We start from the raw sequence: 16,587 nt of genomic DNA, 5'->3' as shown, positions 1-16,587 counted from the left end.
ATGACAGAACATATGATATGAAATATCACCAAATCCCACATGGGACATGTCGTATGATATCAAATATCACCAAATCCCACATGACAGAACATATGATATGAAATATCACCAAATCCCACATGACGTGTCGTATGATATCAAATATCACCAAATCCCACATGACGTGTCGTATGATATCAAATATCACCAAATCCCACATGACATGTCGTATGATATCAAATATCACCAAATCCCACATGACATGTCGTATGATCAGTCCAGTATTTATAACCATTATCCTATTCCTCTAATTTTTCCCACAGATATTAGTCGTGTTGAAAGGGGAATGTTACATTTCTTTACCAGCCTTTTGAAAAAGTAATGATATGAGTATGTTGTTCATTAGATGGTCTTAACGACGCGAGAATAAAGAAACTCAAATATTCCTGTTAAACTACAATAATATGGGCTAAAATAAGCAGACCAGGTGTCCGCAAAATTAGAAGAAATAGTGTACCTGCAATTTTGCGGTCTCCAGTTGTCTCAACTAGTTAAAACTGTAGGTGGACACACATGACTAACCTTGACACTAATGATGTCCAAATGGAATGAACAACAACGACTGGCTTCAGAAGAACATCATAAGAGATTAACTGATCATTGTTTAACAGTACTGTCAAACTTATGTACGCTGATAGTGAGTTTAAGGGAGAAAACCAGATTGCCCTGGTGACATTTCGTAAGCCACTAACAAACTTTCCCACTTGTGACATTCAGATATGCTCATCATGTTGGAGGAAGACAAGGAATCTTCAACAGCACACACAGCACAGAAACATCAACGACCACATATTCTCACCATCACCTCACAAGTAGTGAGACCCAGTATTTATTTATTTATTTGATTGGTGTTTTACGCTGTACTCGAGAATATTTCATCTGGGTATTTCACAACGGCCAGCATTATGCTGGGAAGAAACCGAGCCTGGGGGAAACCCAGGACCCATCCGCAGGTTGCTAGCAGACCTTACCACTTACAGCCAGAGATTAAGCCAGCACGAGCTGGGCTTGAACTCACAGCTACCGCAATGGTGAGAGGCTTCTGGGTCATTACGCTGCACTAGCGCGCTAACCAACTGAGCCACAGACGCCCTCTTCCCACTATTTTATCCAATTTATTCATTGATTACTTTGATTGCCGTACTCAAGAATATTTCACTTCAGTATACGACAAAGGCTTGAGCCTCACTCCATGTAGGTCACTGTGTCACCATTCACATCCCTAAAAGAGATTCTAAAGCTTACTGTACCTGATGCTGAAATTTGCTCGGATCTCTGGCATGGACAGGAACAACGCTCCCGTAACACATGTAACTCTCGTACGATAGAGCAGCCATCTTTGAGCTCTGGACGGAACGTGTCTGCCGAACATTTACGCAGCCGCAACAGACCAATCAAATGTCCTGTTCAGGATCCTCGTAAGACAAAAATGTTTCCCAACCGCCATTGGCTGTGTAGTCACGACGTATCAACTCAGCCTGTAAGAGACAAACACCAAAAAGAAAAATTTTTGGTAAAAGGAAAATATCTGATCGTGCGGACTTGGAGTCTTTAACATCCCTGTACACCCTTTTATTAGCATTTTTTGAGGCAAAAATGTTATGAAACATTAATATACATTTTTTCAGCAGGATATTATCCCACCACCCAAACAAAAACCATTCTGAGATCAACAGAGCTCTTGGACTCGGGCAAAATGTGCAATTGGTCCTGGGTCATCTTCGGTCATTCAACATACATGCAGCATCTGAGGTCTTGAGGTACAATGATTCATCCAGCATCATCTGATACATTTTTTTGTACTATTCCTATCTGGCTTAACCTTAAACCTGTTATCAAAGTGTTAAAGAGCAATCGAAATGTCATGACAAGGGATGGGTAAAAAAATTTACAAGAAACGATTCTCAACATAAAAGCAATAGCACTGACCTCGTATGGTTTTCACCTTGTTATGTATCTCCTGTATGCCCACCTCCCGGGTCCTCACATCTCTACAATGTGTGCCCAGATCCTTCATCCTCGCCAGTGCTAATTCACGCAGGTTACCGTGTTCAACACCAGATGTCACCAGTGGCATGGGGATATCCCTGAAACCCAATATCATACTTGCATGTACATCAGTCTGTACATGACCTGCTCTGTCTGTACACTTATACTACTGCCAAAAATATGTCTGTAGTATTTATTTATAAATTTTTGATTGGTGTTTTACGCTGTACTCACTTTTTCATATTTCAATTATACGACAGTGGCCAGCATTATGGTGAGAGGAAAGCGAGCGTAGGTTGCTGGCAGACTTTCCCACTTACGGCCAGAGAGGATATGTCCAGTGATAAGTTGATGCTTTAATAAATTTGCATACTAAACTCTGCTTACTGCAAACTGAACAATAATGCCCAGGAAAAACCTTGCTCATTGCCAGAATCAGTATCTGACAAAGCCCTGGAGAAACCCTTGCTTACTGTGGAGCTAAGCACAAGACAAACCCTGCCCGCTGTTAGCTATTATACCTGACCGAAGGCCAGGAGAAACCCTGCCCATTGCTGGCCTATTAATACCTGACAAAGCCATGGAGAAACCCTGCCCATTGCTGGCTATTATACCTGGCAAAGGCAAGGAGAAACCCTGCCATTGCTAGCTATTGTATCTAAGAAAGCCCAGGAGAAACCCTGCCCATTGCTGCTATTATACCTGATGAAGCCCAGGAGAAACCCTGCCCATTGCTGGCTATTATGACCTGACGAAGCCAGGAGAAACCCTGTCCATTTGCTATCTATTATATCTAACATAGCTCAGGAGAAACCCTGTTCATTGGTAGCCATTATACCTGACAAAGGCAAGGAAAAACCTGCCGATTGCTAGCTATTGTATCTAACAAAGCCAGGAGAAACCCTTGCCCATTGCCGGCTATTATACCTGACGAAGCCCAGGAGAAACCATGCCCATTGCTGGCTATTGTATCTAACAAAGCCCAGGAGAAACCCTGTGCATTACTAGCTTTAATATCAGACAAAGCCCTGGAAAATCCTGCCCATTGCTATATGTAGCTATAGTATCAGACAAAGCTCCTAGAAACCCTGCACATTGCTACATGAAGCTATATTATCAAAGCTCAGGAGAAACCCTGCACATTGCTGGCCATTATACCTCACAAAACCCAGGAGAAACCCTGCCCATTGCTGGCTATTATACCTGACAAAGCCCAGGAAAAACCCTGCATATTGCTGGCTATTATACCTGACAAAGCCCAGGAGAAACCCTGCACATTGCTAGCTATTGTATCTAACAAAGCCCAGGAGAAACCCTGCCCATTGCTGGCTATTATACCTGACAAAACCATGGAGAAACCCTGCATATTGCTGGCCATTATACCTGACAAAGCCATGGAGAAACCCTACCCATTGCTAGCTATTGTATCTAACAAAGCCCAAGAGAAAACCTGCCCATTGCTGGCTATTATACCTGACAAAGCCCAGGAGAAACCCTGCCATTGCTGGCTATTGTATCTAACGAAGCCCAGGAGAAAACCTGTCCATTACTAGCTTTAATATCAGACAAAGCCCTGGAAAATCCTGCCCATTGCTACATGTAGCTATAGTATCAGACAAAGCTCAGGAGAAACCCTGCACATTGCTACATGTAGCTATAGTTTCAGACAAAGCCCAAGAGAAACCCTGTCCACTGCTAGCTATAACAGCTGACAAGCCCAAGAGGAACACTTTACATTATCAGATACTGTATCTGACAAAGCCAGGAGAAACCCTTCTCATTGCCAGCTATGTCGCAAAGTCCAGGTCCATGAGCAACCCTGCTCATTTCCAGATATCTGATTCAGCCAGGAGAAACCCTGCTCACTGCCAGATATCTGACTAAGCCAAGGAGAAACCCTGCTCACTGCCAGACATCTGGCTAAGCCAAGGAGAAACCCTGCTCATTGCCAGATATCTAACTAAGCCAAGGAGAAACCATCACATTTTCAGGATAAACCTTTCACTTCTGAAACGTAGTGCTATATGTGCATGTTATTATTTATTTATTTGACTGGTGTATTACATCGTACTCAAGAATATTCACTTATTCGACAGCGGCCAGCATTATGGTGGGTGGGAAACCCGGCAGAACCCGGGGGAAATTCACAACCATCTGCAGGTTGCTGGCAGACCTTCTCACTTATGACCGGAGAGGAAGCCAGCATGAGCTGGACTTTAACTCACAGCGACCGCATTGGTGAGAGGCTCCTGGGTCATTACACTGCTCTAGCGCATTAACCAACTGAGCCACGGAGGCCCCTCATATGTGCATGTATGTTATCACATCACCTTTAGCACCTACATGTATAGTGTACAGGGTTTTTACAGCTACACCATCATACATATATCACCTACCTCTGCACTCGATAAACCCTGGTCCAGGGGGGGAAACCAGAGCTAGTATTCTGGCAACCAGGTCAACAAGAACAGGTGGGGGGATAACTCTTGTATCGTCCAGTTTTCCACAGTTCGTACAAGCCTGTAATTAAAGATGACAAATGAGAGAAGCCAGGTAAACATGATTTCATCTCAATGTACTGATGTACCATGCACACAGGTGTTGAACAACACAAAGTCACTGCTATTTAATGTTTTCTTTGGACAACAATTGCACCACCAATATTAAACTATATATCACAGAGTTCATTAAAAATTGTTTTCCTAGAATTATTTTAAATGAATTTAACTACTCTAATGCTTCAACCTTTTTAACCTCATCAAAGACCATTATTTTGAAACATTCTGATAGAACTATGGGATGTACAGAAATAATCTGCACCATTTTATAAAGTTTTCATCTTTAGTGACACAAACAAATCATTTTTGGTGTAATTTTCCTAATAGTTGGATGCATAAATTTCACTCAAAAAAGGTCTTCATGCTGGCTTCCTCTCTGGCCGTACATGGGAAGGTCTGCCAGCAACCTGCGGATGGTCGTGGGTTTTCCCCAGGCTTTGCCCGGTTTCCTCCCACCATAATGCTGGCCGCCATTGTGTGAGTGAAATACTCTTGACCACGGCGTAAAACACCTATCAAATAAATAAATCAACCAAAGAAGGTCTTTAGTGGTTGAATAGTTCAAAGCTTTACACTAAGCAGAAATGTTGTGAAACTAACCTGTTCCTCTAATCACAAGTGTTGGGTATATTTTCAGCCCATCTGCTCGAAAAGCTGGATTTTCAAAAAATTCCTGAAAGAAAATAAATCAAAAACACATTAGAATAACCCCCAAACTGTACACTGATTGTTGTTGCACTATAAACTGCTTGACATCCTTTTTACAGTGCAATCTATGATAATTATTCCTAATCTTGAGTTGTGACTTCCAAAAATTTCCTCAACCCCTTCAGTTTTTATTCACTGACTTTACTTGTTTATTTGATTGCAGATTAATGCCACACTCAAAAATATTATACTTATTTGACAATAGTCAGCATTATGGTGGAAGGAGACACGGACCAGGTTTTAAATGTGTAAACAATATATTCTTTTGGCAAAGCATAAAACCACCACTGTAGAGGCAAAACAAATCCCCATACTCACTATGAACTGTTCTATGTCCCTCTCCAGCCCAATGTTGGGTAGGTCTGGCATCATGTGGGCCACCACCTTAAACCCAGCATCCTTAGCCATCTGGAAGGATTCACAAACTGCCCGCACTGTGTGACCCCTGAAGCAGATTTACCCACTTATGTCCACTTATTTACTAGTCTACATAGCTAGACAACAACAGGATATGAAAACTTTGAGGTCAGTTTGCTAGTACATGTATCTATGGATGTGATACACCATCAAAGCCTCAAAATTTCTTTTTCAACCTATACCAATAAGAAGTACCCAAATTCTTAGGATTTTTCTAATGACACTGAGGCCTATATTTTTTAAATATTCTCACAGAACTGTAGACTGTAGAGAAATAATCTGCACAGTTTCATGAAGTTTGCATCTTCACTGACACAAACAAATCATTTTTGGTGTCATTTTCGTAATAATAGTATGGATAAATTCCACTGGAACTTAAGGTGGCTAAAAGGTTGGAGATTTACAAAAGTTGCTTATTACAATCTACTTATTGCATAACTTGATAATCAGTGGTTAAGAGGTTTGTCAGGTACTGATGCAATGTGGCAACGTTTTCATCAGAGCTTTTCTCATCAGTTCCCTCTACCAATAACCCTATTTTCATACAAGTGATGTTTAATTTTATGGCATCTTTACAATGTAAAGTTTATACCATAGAATGTACATGTACATGTACAATGCAAATCCCGAAAATGTGAAGATGATTTTCGGGGTGGAGCAAAAAATGTAGAGCAAAGGAACCCGCTGCAACTCACCAGTCACATGACAAGGGTTTCTTCATGAGCAGCCTACAGTCTGAATAACTCTGCTAGTTAGTATCCCTGTCAATGTCGTCATACACACTCTATTTACCTGTTAGTATCCCTGGCAATGTCGTCATACACACTCTATTTACCTGTTAGTATCCCTGGCAATGTCGTCATACACACTCTATTTACCTGTCAGTATCCCTGGTAATGTCTTCATACACACTCTATTTACCTGTTAGTATCCCTGGCAATGTTGCCATACACACTCTAATTACCTGTTAGTATCCTGGCAATGTCTTCATAGACACTCTATTTACCTGTTAGTATCCCTGGCAATGTCTTCATATACACTCTGAACACCAATCTCCAGCCTTGTACACCCATACCTCAACATGTCACTGCCAAGTAAACACATTTACAAATGTATATGTAACAAAGCAATAAAGCAAAGCAATTTTAATCCCAACAAATAATAATGTTCTGTCATTCATTATTTATATGTAGATACATATAGATATTAATGCATTAAGATTGCCTGGATTGACCACATTGTCACTGTGTATTGTAAACTATCCACATCTGATAGGGTAGTGAAAAGTGTTGACCATTCATCCATGTAATACATATAATTAAACAACTGTAAATAGAAATTTGATTACCATATGGAATGAATGATTGAATGAAGGAATAAATGAATGAATGTTTGGGGTATTGCGTCATATTTCATACATACGTAACAACTTCTATGACAGCAACGAGTCATTAGGCGTGTCATACCGGACCAACCAGTCCTGTTTCCTTGTGTTCTAACCCCTAAATGCCACGGGTACCATTTTTAAAGTCTTTGGTATGAATCTGGCTGCTAACATGTCACATATAAATTGTGGTGTGCTGTCACTGAACTGGTATACGTAATACCAGCCTCTGGTAAGGTTAGGATTTGATTTATCTGATTGGTGTTTTACGCTGTGCTCCAGAATATTTCACTTATATAACGGCGACCAGCATTATGGTGGGAGGAATTTGGGGGAAACCCACAATCATCCGCAGGCTGCTGCCGGACCTTCCCACACACTGCTGAAGAGGAAGCCAGCACGACCTGGACTTGAACTCACAGCGACTGCACTGGTGGGAAGCTCCTGGGTCATTGCGCCGTGCTGGCGGGCTAGCCCCCTAGGCCACAGTAAGGTCAGGAAGATGTAACTGTAAATTCTCCAGGAGACACTGGGATAGCTGATGCTGGATACCTGATGAACTTGCTTCTTACCAAAAGTACATGTACACATAAACATGTGACAAAATGTACAATGTCCATGTACCTGATATGCTTCCTCAAGCAGTAGTCTGGTCTGGTTTCTATGGTGATACCAATACACTTGGTTTTGCTTTTCTCTGAAAACCTACAAAATGACATCTTTGCACTTTAGTAGTGTCCTTGTACAGGATACTTTCATTTAAGGCAGATTATGGCATGATTGTGACAATATTCACCGCATGTACATGTAGACCTTACAAACTCTAGTTTTATCTGACTGATTTGGAGAAAAAAAGGTGGTTGTGTTTTAATATGCAGTTTGTTGGTTATAAAGTAAACCAGATGACAAAACAAAAAAAAAAACCATGATCAATCCTTTCTAGCCATATCATTCCTATCCATATCAACAAGCACAAATATGGTAAACGACTAAAAATTTCATCCCAAAAAAGTGCAATGTTCGAGACAAATAAATGTTGTAAAAAATTACTTTTCGCGCTAAAAATTACACTCCTTCGGTAGAGTGTCATCCAATCTTCAATACGAACCTCAAAACACCTTTCTAATATCAACAGAAATCTCAGAAACAGGCATAATGTGCATTCCTAGACAGGGATGAAAGTTCAGGTCATTTACAGTATCATAATAAACTAACTGGGTGAAGAGAGAAGGAAAGAAAGCCCATCAAGCTTATGTCTTACTTAAACCGATAATAAAACATCATCTAGATTTGACTACTCCCACGTTTGACGTAAGCTTCAGATCTGCCTTACTTAACAGCCTCGTCGACGCTATTACTAGTGTGGCCCGAGAGAGCGTCGTGAAGATTGCGGATGAAATAATCCCTGTAGTCGTCAGGCAGGCTCATGAAGGTGCCGCCCATGACGATAAACTCCACCTTGTCCACGCTGTGACCCAGTTGCTTAAGCTGAAACATAAAAACTAGCATTGATCACTTTATGCTACAGACATACTTGGTTTTGATTGATTTATTGTTTATGTGATTGATCGATTGATTCTTTAATTTAATTTCCAGAATTTTCACTTAATTCGATGGCAGGTCATTTTATTTATTCAAATAAATATGTCAGCATATTTACTTGCCCCGAGCCTGGTGAACCGTGTCGCTACAGTGCCGTGTCACACCTACCCCAATTTGGTCTGTTCCCCATTATCCCCCCCCCCACTTACCCACCATTCAGCCGGGCCCGTGCGGCCTGTCCTCCACAAAGTTCTTTTTAAACAGAGATCATCATTGACATCACCACTGCAAGCTACTTAATTTCCAGACTGACCAAAAGCAAACTGTACTTTGGAGCTATTTTTACCCCTCAAAGTTGAAAGTCGAAGTTGAAAAATTTGTTCGTGCTGTTATACGTTATTACACATGATCATCTGCACATTAAGAAATATAACCAAAGTGTTTCATGTATCCTTTACGTTATTCCTGCACATAGCATGTACATGTATCTCTTGACAACATACACACACACCAAAAAGGTACTCTTGCTGACATATCCAGTAAAAATCACAATATAAAGATTTGTGCACTAAGGGGAGATAACTACTATTTTTCTTAATGAAGGATATGGCAATCAAAATGCATTTCAACCAAAAGATTTCTCCATCAACGAAAAAAAAAAAAAGAACAAAAAAAACAAAAATCCCAAAAATCCACTGACTGTAGACTGGTCTGTACATAAGGGTTATCTCTTATACAGGGGGCTCTTACTGAGACCGGCCGTTTTTACGTGCTCAACACTGTCTGGTGTGTAAGTAAGGGTTATACCATGTACAGAGAGCTCTGTCTGAGGTTGGCTGTTCTTACCTGCTCATCACTGTGTCTGGTCTGTAACTTATACAGAGAGCTCTGTCTGAGGTTGGCTGTTCTTACTTGCTCATCACTGTGTCTGGTCTGTAACTTACACAGAGAGCTCTGTCTGAGGTTGGCTGTTCTTACCTTCTCATCACTGTGTCTGGTCTGTAACTTATACCCAGAGCTCTGTCTGAGGTTGGCTGTTCTTACGTGCTCATCACTGTGTCTGGTGTGTAAGTAAGGGTTATACCATGTACAGAGAGCTCTTTCCGAGGTTGGCTGTTCTTACCTGTTCATCACTGTGTCTGGTGTGTAAGTAAGGGTTATACCATGTACAGAGAGCTCTTTCCGAGGTTGGCTGTTCTTACCTGTTCATCACTGTGTCTGGTGTGTAAGTATGGGTTATAACATGTACAGAGAGCTCTCTCCGAGGTTTTGGCTGTTCTTACCTGCTCAACTCGCTGTCTGGTCTGCAACTTATACAGAGGGTTCTCTCTGAGTTTGGCTGTTCTTACTTGCTCATCACTGTGTCCAATCTGTAACTTATACAGAGAGCTCTGTCTGAGGTTGGCTGTTCTTACCTGCTCATCACTGTGTCTGGTCTGTAACTTATACAGAGAGCTCTGTCCGAGGTTGGTTGTTCTTACCTGCTCAATTCTGTGTCTGGTCTGTAAGTAAGGGTTATACCTTGCACGAATGGCTCTCATTGAAGTTGGCTATAACCAAATGGTAGAAATCAAACATACTTTAGGGATATCAAATAGATATAGTTGTGAGAAACAAGTTTATACAATAACAGTACTAGAAATAACAAGCAATTTTTATTCTTGCTTTGGCAAATATGTGTCGTTCAGCATAATACATGTAAGTGTACCTCCAAGTCTACAACAGAGCAAAAACTGAAATTTGTACCAAGTTTCAACATAATTCAGAATATCTGTTTCGAAACAAATAAATGACTCATCACATTTCGATTCAATACCACAACTCACTTTGGATAAAAAAAAAAAAAGAAAACTGATTTCTGCTGGATTTACAGATGAGATGTAAAATTACTTGTACCTGTATGCGACGATTAAAAATATAAGATTGCTTGTAAACTGAGTATTATTGCCACTAGAGTGAGCATTATTGCTTGTAAACAAAACTGAGCATTATTGCCACTAAAGTAAGCATTACTGCTTGTAAACAAAACTGAGCATTATTGCCACTAAAGTGAGCATTATTGCTTGTAAACTAAACTGAGCATTATTGCCACTAAAGTGAGCATTATTGCTTGTAAACTAAACTGAGCATTATTGCCACTAAAGTAAGCATTACTGCTTGTAAACAAAACTGAGCATTATTGCCACTGAAGTGAGCATTATTGCCACTAAAGTGAGCATTATTGCTTGTAAACTAAACTGAGCATTATTGCCACTAAAGTGAGCATTATTGCTTGTAAACTAAACTGAGCATTATTGCCACTAAAGTGAGCATTATTGCTTGTAAACTAAACTGAGCATTATTGCCACTAAAGGGAGGATTATTGCTTGCAAACTAAACTGAGCATTATTGCCACTAAAGTGAGGATTATTGCTTGTAAACTACACTGAGCATTATTGCCACTAAAGTGAGGATTATTGCTTATAAACTAAAGTGAGCATTAATGCTTGTAAACTAAACTGAGCATTACTGCCACTAAAGTGAGCATTACTGCTTGTAAACTAAACTGAGCACTATTTGATCACTCACTTCATAGCCGGTATAAGACTGTGTGGAGTACTCAAAATCAGAGTCAGGACCTCCTGGGCAATAGCTGGAAAGGTAAAGAAACATGAACCAACTCTTACGACAAACTCATGTGGTAAGAAGCAGACAGCATTGACAACATAAAAAGTTATCCCACTCTAATCGATTTTGCCTCCAGCGATTTTTTATACCAAGTATATAAATATATATATAATGGCAATTTAAGAGTTGAAATTATAACCAAATGTTTTGACTTTAATTATTCACAAAAATGTTTCAGTAACAATGTTTGATATATTTGCAATAACCACATACACACATATATTTCCTGTCATGGCAATGTGGGGGCATCGGTGTGGTTTACACATCACTGCAACAACAGCTATCTGCAGAGATGAAACAAAATCATTAACACTCGTAAACATGCAACATTCACGCAAAACATGAACAGAAATAGATCTGGCACATTAAATTTCCAAAATATTTCCCACATGTATTCAACAGAGTGCATATGTCTGATCTAAAAATTCCACTTCAAGTTTAGTAGCACATCCACCACGATTAACTAAGAATTAACTATTAAACATGATTAACTATTCTAAGCTGAGAATAGGGCTGCACTGAATTACCTCCCTTGACCTCCCTTGACCTTATTACATTTAAAAGGTGCGTTTTTAGGAATAAGCTGTGCTTAGGAAGGACCTCAGAGGATTGCTAATGGCAAGTTTCGGTATTAAAGGGGCATAAGACATTTGAAGACCTAGCCTTAAGACACATTTTTGTTTTGTAAACTTATTTGGAAAGCCTAAGATAAACGTTGTGTATTTTTTTAATCAGTTCTTGATTTTAAAATTCTGTCCTAGTCAAACACAATAAACAGCTTCGGCAAACAATTAAACTGAAAAACATTTACTTCATTTAACATCTCACAACATTTCTGCGACTCTTAAAGGCTGATAAAACTTTTTTTTACATTCTGTTTCTCAGAAAATATTTGTCATCATCTTGGCACAACCCACATACTGCATGCTTTCATAGGCGAGGTCCCACTTCTCATAGTTTCAAGCTTCATAAACTAATCTCACATTCATCATGTTGTTGTATAACAATTGAGACAATTCTGAGCAGTCAGTCCTATTAAAGATATTTTTTGTAGAATTGCGCCAGTTGCCACACTCGACAGAGTTCAGACATGCAAACCATCATTTACCATAGCATAACCTGTAATCTGTAGTTAGGTTCAATCTACGCACTGCTGGTATTTCTTATCATCAAAAACAAAAGAATTATTTAAAAATAAACACGTATACATACGCCACCAGCATCATCCATATTTCGTATTTTTGTAATCCACAGTTAACTTCCCATTCCGAGGATTTACCTCCTTAAACATTAGGTACATCCTTCATTTCAGTATTATAAAAGTACATGGGACTGAAATATATTGCTGTTCACTATGTCAGTTTCGCAATGTACAGAAGTAAACTGCAATGATTCAAAAGTAGTTAATCTTAAAGAAATTTTTCCTGCGCGTTTGCCACAGTTGGACACTGTTGTTGTTGAAATTCCATCACACTCTGAATGCTTACAGCATTGGATGGTTGAACTGACGCCTACTGCCAAGGGGGGATAATCCATGAAAAGGGGAGTAATCTATGTATAATGAAAATATAGAATAGGCCACTGTCCAAATCACTGGATACAGTTCTCTGACAATGATTTATCACATGACGAATACTTCAGTTCTGAGTCATTAAAACAATATACATATAATACTCACTCCACTGGCTGTTCGAACAGGCTTGGCCTTTAACTTTGGTAACAAAATCTGAAGAAAACCAAAAAACATAAATAAATTTAACTTATTTATCTGTTGAGTAACGACAAATACTGAGAAATGGATGTGAAATAACTGATGGTAATTAAATATTTAAATAAGTAAACTGCAAATGGCTTTAAAACATTTACATTTTTCGTTTCAAAGACTTACATTTTGTTCTCTTTCACCCAAAAGGAAAATATGTAAATGTGACTCTGAGCATTGAAATACTGACCTTTTTATACTGTGGTGGGACAGCTGCGATGATATCAACCAGTCTTGGCTGACTAGGAAGACCATATTTGCTGGAGATTCTTGTCTTCAGTCTGAAAGAATCATATCATTGTATAATCGTTAGGATATTCAACTTAATTCTTACTCCATCATGTAAACTCATAAACATGTTCTCATTTCCCACTACAATTTTAGATTTTATTTCACAGATGCTGTCAATCGTTATATGTGTCTTGTTTAAAATCCTTTAAATCTGGGCCAATTTGGAAAGAGATTTGAATCCAGTTCAACCTGTGGATGGTCGGGGCTGGTTTCCTTCAACCATAACGCTGGTCGCCGTCATATAAGTGAAATAATTTTGAATACGCCGGTAAACGCCAATGAAATAAATAAATTTAATCCAGTTGTCCGTGGATTGGGAGTGCTGATGCATGGCAGTGGGTTTTTTGTTTTAGTTCCTTCTTAAATATCTGACACCTAACATATGACAACAATGCATTCACCATTACAAGAACACATTCACCATGACAAGAACACATCCACCATGGCAACAACGCATTCACCATCCCACCACATTCGCCACATCAACATTACATTTACCATGACAACAGCACATTCACCATGACAACAGCCACCTCAACAACACATTCACCACCTCAACAACACATTCACAACCTCAATAACACATCTATCATGTCAATAACACATTCCCCTTGACCACAACACATTCAGCATGACAACAGCACATTCACCATGATAAAAGCATAGTCACCATGACAACAGCACATTCACCAAGACAACAGCGCATTTACCCCAAAACCCATATGTCCTCCACGACACCTGCTCACTGCCCATGACATGACACCTGCATGTCAACTGTGACACCCACACATCTCTCCTGTTTACTTACTTGTTCAGGTTAATGTCCTTGCCCTGCTCATGAGCCTGAATAAGCTCAGAGATAATCTCAGCTACAGTAATTATCTGTAATTCTTCCCGCGACACAGTCGGCACTGATGAGGACAATGAAAGAACTTACATCTACATGTATACATCCTAAATGAGCATGCAAAGATTACAATTTTTCCTGTTTTTTTGTTTGTTTTTTTTTTAAGAAATGTATGCATGTATGTTATATATATAGTTCCATGTTTAGCCCCACGAACCACTGCCACCAGACAGTTTATATAATCAGTTTTTTTATACGCCGCCCCCATCATCAAAGTACCGCATCGATATACACGTCAAAGTCCTCCTGGGGATGGATGAGAAAAACTTTTTTCACAGACGATGTGCAATTTCCCCACAACGAAGTAACACTGTGCCTTGTTTTCATGGTATAATAGCAATTCCAACTGCTGCATATCAATTTAAACATTTTTCTAATTCAACGATAAGTTTTAAATACATGTATATGTATGATGATAAACCCTGAAATCTGAAGGATCTCTTTTCAACCTTTCGTGTTCAACAGGTACACTGCAGTTGTGATGTAGCTTAATGACATATTACTGTGAACAATTGAAACAGGATTCTCTATTACCTTTCTTGTTATTTTTACCCATGACAGATTCAATCTAAAGACATCAACGAAGACAAATTTGCCACAGAACCTGTCAGTCAACACACTCCCATGTGTCTCGGTGCGTCCTTGACCGTAAACGATGAGGACAAATTCATAGCCGTCTTTTGTAATTCTTCAAGCAAGACAATCGTTCTTTTTAAAAGATTGTGTATCTAAAATATCTAAGGAAAGAACAAGAAATATGTCGCTTATTATACAATATTATATCTGATATGTGATTTATAAAAATAGTTCATAAATAAATACTTACCGCGGCTTCATGTAATCTACACGTAACTCTAAGAGTCGTGTGTCAACTTCCGGAAACTTCGAAGTGAACGGAAAGAAACAATCTTACGAAATACTCCGTGTGAGAATCATTTGCTGTAGAGCTAATTATCGTTGCGTGGAGAACATATCATCGAGTAATCATGTATTGCTTGCAATGGTTGATTCCAGTGTTGTTGATGCCCAAGCCGTTAAACCCGGCCTTCATATACAACCACGCCATGTTCATGGTTTTGTATCTGACTAGCTTCTTCTTGGAGAGAAAACCCTGCACGATTTGTAGCGTCGTATTTCTAGCGGCAGTTTTCCTCGTCTGCTACAGCTGTGTAGGTAACTGTTTGTTCTGGCACTGCCCGGATGATGACTGCCATGGTGTCGGGTGCGGAGGATAAAGAAAAGGCGATAGTCGATGACATTGTTGTGAAAAAACATTTTGTAAATGTGAGATGAGATTGTGAAAGTGACAGAAAGAAGTGCCCTGCTGCGTTGAAAGTAGAAAGCAGCCTTGGTCCTGTTGCGAGTATGCTATAGTTTTGGTACATCTGAACTACGTATACATCTCCGCTTGAGACAACTGAGTGGCTTCAAGCCCTCACTTCTCATTATATAGACACTCCACTGTCTGTACTCTCAGTGATCACAGTAGAATAAATAGTGACATGACCCTCATACTTCAGATGAATTAATTGTATACAGAAGGCTTTGGGCAAGTTGCTGAAAAAAATCTAGTCACAATTGCCATTGTCAGTTATAAGCGTTGTTTGGCCAACAGCTGTCCATTTGCCACTACATCTCACATCTCCCAACTAAGAGTGCACATGTTCTCGCTGACAGAGAACTTCTTGCTGCGTTTAAATGTTGTGATGTTAGAAAAGCCTGGAGGGTAAAATGAAGGAACAGAAGAAACCAATGCTGACAATGATTGTAACACCATCTGCCAATATTTCAAGAGACTTGTATTTTTGATGGCTGACAAATGTGTGAGAATTTGTTGACCTAAACGTTTGTTTACACCTCTTGTGATTTAAGTTGAATTTACTGTTACTTCTGTGAGCCTGGCTGTATATTACTGTGTCTAACACTATATAAGCTGCTATTGTTAACGATACATTGTGAAGAACTAGGATGTAGAGTTTTATGCGATGGCAAAAGGAGATGGAAGATAAACTGTGCCAAATACAATAAGACGACAACATGAAATATATCTTTTACATGGCTAAGTGAAACGAATTGAATTTTGTCCTGTGGTTGTGTAAATGTTAAACTATTGTATGCAAATGAAATGCATATAAGAGGCAAAGTTGCTTCCAATATTAAAGTGAAAAAGAGGACTAAAGATGTGAGACTGGCAAGTGCATGTAATTTCTCAACCTGAACCATTACAAGTGGAAGTAATAGATTTTGTTAGAAGTATTTTTATTGTGTTATGTCCTGAAAGCTTGACCCTTATAAATGTACTGAACTTGTGTGACTGTCACTT

General features: G+C 39.4%; 1 protein-coding gene across 1 annotated transcript; it reads right to left on the bottom strand.

Moving 5' to 3' along the window:
* Nucleotides 1-1,512: 1,512 nt before the first annotated feature.
* On the bottom strand, nt 1,513-14,908 carry LOC135470685 (elongator complex protein 3-like). Its single transcript, XM_064749720.1, is given in 17 exon segments — nt 1,513-1,517; nt 1,969-2,126; nt 4,425-4,456; nt 4,459-4,497; nt 4,499-4,548; nt 5,187-5,259; nt 5,613-5,739; nt 6,718-6,798; nt 7,720-7,800; nt 8,429-8,583; nt 10,119-10,187; nt 11,206-11,269; nt 11,518-11,588; nt 12,983-13,030; nt 13,257-13,347; nt 14,166-14,268; nt 14,799-14,908. Coding segments are annotated over 17 exon segments (1,269 nt in total). The 5' UTR covers nt 14,821-14,908.
* Between the last annotated feature and the right edge of the window lie 1,679 nt (nt 14,909-16,587).

Source organism: Liolophura sinensis, chromosome 7 (genome assembly GCF_032854445.1).
Source record: "Liolophura sinensis isolate JHLJ2023 chromosome 7, CUHK_Ljap_v2, whole genome shotgun sequence".
Lineage (NCBI taxonomy): Eukaryota > Metazoa > Mollusca > Polyplacophora > Chitonida > Chitonidae > Liolophura > Liolophura sinensis.
Note: the sequence above shows the minus strand (reverse complement) of the source record. Positions and strands in the feature narration are given on the sequence as shown.